The following is a 7,112-nucleotide window of genomic DNA, read 5'->3' as shown; positions in this document are numbered from 1 at the left end:
TCAGAGAGTAGTTTAGAGAAAGTAGTGGATGATCTAGTTTTGATCTTTATGTCAGAGTGTTTGTGTGTGTGCACACGCACGCGTGCACACATGCTCAGTTACTTGGTCATGTCTGGCTCTTTGTGACCACATTGACTATAGCCCACCAGGCTCCTCTGTCTATGAAGTTATTAAAGGCAAGAATACTGGAGCACGTTGCCATTTCCTACTCCACGGGATCTTCCTGACCCAAAAATCGAACCCATGTCTCTTGTGTCTCCTTCATTGGCAGGCAGATTCTTTACCACTAGCACCACCTGGAAAGGCCCCTTAATCTTGATCTTTATATCTTCATGAATTTCCCCAAAACATTGTATGAGATGTTTGTTTTTATCACCGTAAAAAGTAATCCTTATTATTTTATATATTATAGATTTAATGCCTGTTTTCTTGCCTAAAGTGGTCCATGCCTTGGAGTTTTTGTGAGCTTGGCATTCTTGGGAACTTCTGTAACTACAGTCTTCAGCATAGGGCCTGGGTAGCCCCTGACACATGGCAGGAGACTCCTGTAAGCATTCTGCTTAACCTCTAAAGTTGTCAGACTGAACCCTCCCCTATCCCAGGACAGAGTACTTCCATGCAGAATGAAGTTATAGGTATGTTATAGCTATGTTATAGGTATGTCTTGAGAGCAGATATGTTGTGGGTTAGTGGCCAAGAGAATCCCACAGTAGCCCTGTTTCTTGGGCTGAAAAGAGCCCTGAAAAGTGGCTCCTCCCACCTTTAACATATCTCCAGACTGGGCATCCCAGAAAGACATGTAACTTTCTATTCTGTGCCCTGGAATTGAATCCCTCAGCCTAATAAGGAAGATAAACCCATTTTACAGGTAAAGGAACTGAGATTCAGAAGAAAAGTTTGGCTGAGGTTAAACAAAAAAAGAGGAATAGGGGACCAGTTTCCCAAGATGCCTCCCTCTCACCTCCCTGTGCCGAGGTGATGAGCCTCATGGGGGTGACTGAACCCCCAGAGCCCACTGGCCAGGCGGGAGCTGTGTGTCTCTGTGAAAAGGGGCCCTCAGGGGTTTTCTGATTAAGGTGCCTATGATGAGTCAGGAAGGGGCTAGAGGAAGTTGACCAACTGGAGTGGTGAAACCAGTCCTTCTCCTTCAACCTGGAAAGGAGGCCAGGCTGGGGAACGGTATAAAGGGCACCTCGGCCCCTGCTCAGCTCAGCACTCCACTAGAAGCCTCTCCAGCTGGCCCCACTGTGAGTCTGGTAAGTGTTTGCTGGTAGAACCAGGCTTGGGACCTGGGGCCTCCCACAGGCCAGAACGTGGCTGGGGGTGGTCAGCCTGAGGGGGTGCAGGGGTCACTCGTGTGCAGGATTCAATTGGACCACTGTCCTTCTGGGGGAGCTCAGGTCACTGTGCTGAGGGTTAGGTGCGTGGCCTGGAAACAGAACAGACAGCAATCCCCTCTTGCACCATGTCTTCTTCGGACTGTATTTTCAAGTGTGGGGGACAGGGAGGAGAGAAGAGTAAGATAGGGATGCAGGGGAAATACAGTCAGATTCTCTCCTAAAACTGCTTGATTTGGGCTCACTATTATTTTTGTCTTCTCTCAAGGGGAATGGGGTCCAGGGACACACTTGTAATTTTTAGCTGTGCTACAGAAGGGAGAAATGCCAAACGGGGAACACTTTCTATTTGGAGAACTCAGGCAGAGCAGGGGCAGGGAAACCCAGTTTAGAAGTAGGAGACTTGAAAGAACCAGCTCCAGCTCTCAGCAACCTTCCAGCCCCCTCCCACCACCACCGCCAGCCAAAGTTCAGAAGGTCAAGAGAGAAAGAAGCCCTGGAGCTGAATATGCCAACCGGTTCATTTTGCAGAGGAGAAATCTGAGGCCCAGAGGGACTAAATGACGTGCCCAGAACCACACAGCATTTCACTGGGAGATTTAAGCCAAGATAATGTCATGTGACTCCAGTCCAGGGCATGCAGCATCACTTCTCAGATCCTGTTGGGATGGGTTACTGATTTTCCAGGACTTGGGGGTCCTCCAGGAGAACTTCCCCCCACCTTGGCACCTTCCTTCTTCCTGTCATAATCCCAGAGCTCAACTCTCCTGTTTGTCAGAGGAGGTCAGGAACAAGCCAGAGACAAGGATAGGCAAGAGCAGGAGGTGAGATGCTACCCAGCGCACCTGCACAGAGCAGCTCTGGAGACAGTCCTTGTTATTGGCTCTTGGGAACAATAAGCTCCCAGGAGGGCCTTTCCCCGCCCCTCTCCATCCCTACCTTCACTCTGCTGCTTCTGTGGAATGATAGCCCAGCATGATCAGAAGAATGCCCCACCCAAGGGAACTAGGAATGCTGAGAAACCAGGCACTGCTACAGATTCTTGGGCTTCATCTATTTCCTTGCTTTCAGTAACTCCTCTAACCCCTCCTCTTTTTCAGGTTGACCGAAAGCAGCTTCCAAGATGTCCCAGCAGTACACTCTGCCAGTGATCCTGCCCCCTGCCCATCAGGAGCCCCTCAAGCCTGCTTCTCCTCCCACCGATACCCAGCAGGAGCAAGTGAAGCAGCCAACTCCACTGCCTGCCCCATGCCAGGAGGTACACTCGGAGCTCCCGGGGGAGGTCCCCTTAGAGCTCAGGGAGAAACACACAATTGTGAAGGGGGTGCCTGAGCAAAAGTGTGAACCAGAGCAAGCGGAGCCAAAGCAGCAAGAACAGCATGTGGAACAGCAGCAGCAAGAGTCACAGGTGCAGGAAGTGCATGTGGAGCTGCAGCAGCAAGAGTCTCAGGTGCAGGAAGTGCATGTGGAGTTGCAGCAGCAAGAGTCACAGGTGCAGGAGCAGCATGTGGAACAGCAGCAGCAAGAGTCACAGGTGCAGGAAGTGCACGTGGAGCTGCAGCAGCAAGAGTCTCAGGTGCAGAAAGTGCATGTGGAGTTGCAGCAGCAAGAGTCTCAGGTGCAGGAACAGCATGTGAAGCAGAGACAACAAGAATCACAAGTGCCAGAAGTTCATGTGGAGCAGCAACAGCAAGAGTCACAGGTACAGGAAGTGCATGTGGAGCAGCAACAGCAAGAGTCACAGGTGCCAGAAGAGCATGTGGAGCAGCAGCAAGAGTCACAGGTGCCAGAAAAGCATGTGAAGCTGCAGCAACAAGAGTCACAGGTGCCGGAAGTGCATGTGGAGCAGCAGCAAGAGTCACAGGAACAGGAAGTGCATGTGGAGCAGCAGCAGCAAGAGTCACAGGTGCCGGAAGTGCATGTGGAGCAGCAACAACAAGAGTCACAGGTACCGGAAGTGCATGTGGAGCAGCAGCAAGAGTCACAGGAACAGGAAGTGCATGTGGAGCAGCAACAACAAGAGTCACAGGTACCGGAAGTGCATGTGGAGCAGCAACAACAAGAGTCACAGGTACCGGAAGTGCATGTGGAGCAGCAGCAAGAGTCACAGGAACAGGAAGTGCACGTGGAGCAGCAGCAGCAAGAGTCACAGGTGCCGGAAGTGCATGTGGAGCAGCAGCAAGAGTCACAGGAACAAGAAGTGCATGTGGAACAGCAGCAGCAAGAGTCACAGGTCCCGAAAGTGCATGTGGAGCAGCAGCAAGAGTCACAGGAACAGGAAGTGCATGTGGAGCAGCAGCAAGAGTCACAGGAACAGGAAGTGCATGTGGAGCTGCAGCAGCAAGAGTCACAAGTGCTGAAAGTGCATGTGGAGCAGCAAAAACAAGAGTCACAGGTGCCGGAAGTGCATGTGGAGCAGCAGCAAGAGTCACAGGTGCCAGAAAAGCAGGTGGAGCAGCAGCAGCAAGAGTCACAGGTGCCAGAAGTGCTTGTCAAAAAGCAACAGCATGAGCTACAGGAACAGGAAGTGCAGCAGCAAAAAGAACAGCACGAGGAATATCAGGAAGCAGAACACCTGGGGCCGCAGCTGGAGCAGGAGAAAACACAAAGAGAGCAGCACCTAAAAGGACAGCTGGAACAGGGGAAGGTCTTGGGCCAGCAATTGGATCAAGAACCAGCAAAGAGAGAGGAGCAACTGGAAAAGAAAGAGGAGCAACTGCTGGAGCAGCAGGAGGGGCAGCTGAAACAGCCTGTGTTTGTCCCAGCTCCCGGCCAGGTCCAAGAGATCCAACCAGTCCTGCCACTGAAGGGAAAAGCCTTGCCCTCTGAGGAAGCAGGAGGTGTAGTGCCTTCTAAACATAAGTAACCACCTGCAGTGTCCCAGAGGCCCCGGAAATCCCATACAAGTGAAAAGAGAGCCAGTGGCCTCGCTTATCTCGGGCCCCCAACCTGGGTGACCCGCCTCATCTGTGAACCTGCCTGACCCTGACCTTCTGCATGTCTCTTTGATAGGGCTGGGGTGGGGGGAGTTATATCCCAGCATCCACCTCTGACGAGCCCAATCCCAACCTCAGGTGGCCAGAGGCTTTACCTGAGGAGAGAGTGACTATAGCTACTCTGACTACATCCCCACTGTTATAGCTGAATCTGTGAGTGTGTACAATAATACAGAATAAATCCTGGAAGGCTTGGAATCCTGTATTTTCTTTGACTTTTTACTCTATCACTCACCACATAAAAACCCGTGTGCAGGTTAAAGGTTGAGAATGACTCTCTTGGCCAGTTCCCATAGGTGGACAGATACTCTGACCCCTCTTTGATTCTGTACCCCAAACCACTCAATACATTCAACAGCTTCTAAAAAGGAAATGAAAACAACAGCAAAACAAAAGTTCACTCGTGTACCTGAAAGTAGCACTCAACAGTCAGGAAGAGGGAATGGGTTACCTTGGCTGAGGGATGAGGATCTATTCATCTCAGTTCAGCCCTGCTTTCCATTATACCCACTGAACCCAATGCTAACCCAATGCTAAAGGCACGGGTAGGGAGTAGGGCTCCACCTCGGTTCTGGTGCTTGCCCAGATTTTCTCTCCACAGAATATGCTCATGGTTTCCAAGAGTCTTGGAACTGCTGACATGGTTAAGGAAGACTTTAGGAAAGTAAAGTAGCAGAATTGGGGAAGATGGGGAGAAGAGGGACTTCTGGGACTGGTCTCTGATGGAGAAAATATCACTAAGGGAAGCAAAGTTTGAGCCAACTGGAATCAGAGGAGCCAGTAGCTTGCAGAAGTACAGATCTAAGGTCATTGCAGTGGTTTTCCCTCCCTGACATTTCTGTAGCCTTTACTACCTACCATTAACCACATCAGGACATGGGGCTCTTTCCTTCCTGGGAATCACCTTGTGTGTGCACTCAGTCAGGCCCGACTCTTTGTGACCCTATGGACTGTACCCCAGAAAGTTTCTCTGTCCATGGAATTTTCCCGACAAGAATACTGGAGTGAGTTGCTATTTCCTCCTCCAGGGGGTCTTCCTGACCCAGGGATCAAACCCACATCTTCAGCATCTCCTGCATCATAGGCAGATTCATAACTGCTGAGCCACCAGGATTCTGATAATTTAACATCATCTCAGGCAGGTTTTCTCAAGTTACCCAAAGCTGTTTCATCACAATCATGAGCATATGTCAGGGACATCTCTTTTGAGAATGCCATATGCACCCAAAGTCAATGGGTCTGAAAGGCACTTAGTGTCCCTTACTCCCCGCCCAACTCCAGACACACACACTGTCATTCCTCGTTAGGAATTCTCTCTCTTGGGTAATGATACCATCTGTGCATTCACCAAAGCCAGAGAAACCACATCATTCCCTATGCTCATTTCCTCTTCTTCCCTATCCCCACACCAGAGATAAATCCTTGCTACCCCTTCCCACACCCTCCAAGCTTTGATCAAGGTCATTTCTCACCTGAATGATTGCAATGGCCCTCAAGCTGTTCTTTGATCCCTGTGTCCACACACCCAGGAATTCATCCATCACACAGTGAACAGGGTGTTTCATTCAAAATTTTGATCTCAATACTTCACTCCTTGGGTGGCTCTCATTATTTAGAGGATGAGATTACAGGCTCAAGTCCTCCTAAGAGGACAAGAGTTAAAAGGAAGCTTGGGTAGAACTGGGTGGGAAGATTGGGGGCACAGGGAGAAGTAATTAGAAACACCCAGAATGTGTGCAGTTTTTTTTGAAGTCCTAGGTTTTGATTTTTAATAGACTTTTTTGGTGGTTCTTTTCTTTTTTTAAAAATTTATTTATTTAACTAGAGTAGATATACAATACCGTATTACTTTCAGGTGTACAACTTCAGACTCTTTCCTATTGTAGGTTATTACAAGATATTGAATAGAGTTCCATGTACTATACAACAGAACTTTATTGTTTATAGATTTTATATATAGCAGAATGTATAAAATACCTTTTTTTTCAGAGTAGCTTTTGATTTATGAAAAGGTCAAGAAGATAGTACAGAGAGTTACTTTACACTTCACACCCAATTTCCCTTGTTATTAACACCTTATATCAGTATGGCACATTTATTCTTACAATTAGCAAAACAGTATTGGTACATTATTATTAGTTGAAGTTCATGGTTTATTCCAATTATGTTAGTCTTCACCTGATGTCTTTTCCTGTTTCAGGATCCCATCTAGAATACCACACTACTGTCTTGTTACCTTAGGCTCCTCTTGACTGTGATGGTTCCTCAGACTTTCTTTGCTTTTTGATGACCTTGATAGTTTTGAGGCATCCTGGTCTGGTATTTTATAGAATATCCCTCAGTTTGGGTTTGTCTGATGTTTTCTTCATGGTTTGACTGGAGTTATTGTTTTCTAGGAGGAATACCACAGAGGTAAACTGCCTTTTTCATTACATTATATAAAGAGTACATACTATTCACATGATTTATTACCTTGATCACCTGGCTGAGGTAGTATATATAAGGCTTCTCCACTGTAAAATTACTGTCTTCACCCTCCCTCCCAACATCCCATCTGACTATACTGTATTCTTTGGAAGGATGTCATTCTGCAAAGCCCACGATTAAGAAAGAATTGAGGAGTTAAGCTCTCTGTCACTGAAGATGGAGTATCCTCATAAATTATTTTGAATTATCCATATAGGAGACATATTTATTTCCTCTCCTTATGTATATATGGATGTGTATATGTTTGGATGTGTATATGGTAGATGTGTTTAATAATTTATTTATGTCAGCA

At 47.8% G+C, this 7,112-nt stretch overlaps 1 protein-coding gene across 9 annotated transcripts; it reads left to right on the top strand.

The window, feature by feature from the left end:
- Nucleotides 1-1,165: 1,165 nt before the first annotated feature.
- IVL (involucrin) lies at nt 1,166-4,531 on the top strand. 9 transcript variants are annotated; one of them, XM_043878345.1, is made up of 4 exons: nt 1,166-1,256; nt 2,438-2,871; nt 3,163-3,690; nt 3,733-4,531. In XM_043878345.1, exons 2-4 carry the CDS (start codon nt 2,461-2,463, stop codon nt 4,201-4,203), a joined length of 1,410 nt encoding a protein of 469 aa, XP_043734280.1. In that variant the 5' UTR covers nt 1,166-1,256; nt 2,438-2,460; the 3' UTR covers nt 4,204-4,531. The 9 variants fall into 9 exon arrangements, with proteins under 9 accessions (XP_043734280.1, XP_043734279.1, XP_043734275.1 ...); XM_043878344.1 differs by having other exon boundaries at nt 3,040-3,690; XM_043878340.1 differs by having other exon boundaries at nt 2,438-3,081.
- Nucleotides 4,532-7,112: the final 2,581 nt, after the last annotated feature.

Source organism: Cervus elaphus, chromosome 20 (genome assembly GCF_910594005.1).
Source record: "Cervus elaphus chromosome 20, mCerEla1.1, whole genome shotgun sequence".
Lineage (NCBI taxonomy): Eukaryota > Metazoa > Chordata > Mammalia > Artiodactyla > Cervidae > Cervus > Cervus elaphus.
This window is presented reverse-complemented; position numbering and strand designations above follow the sequence as displayed.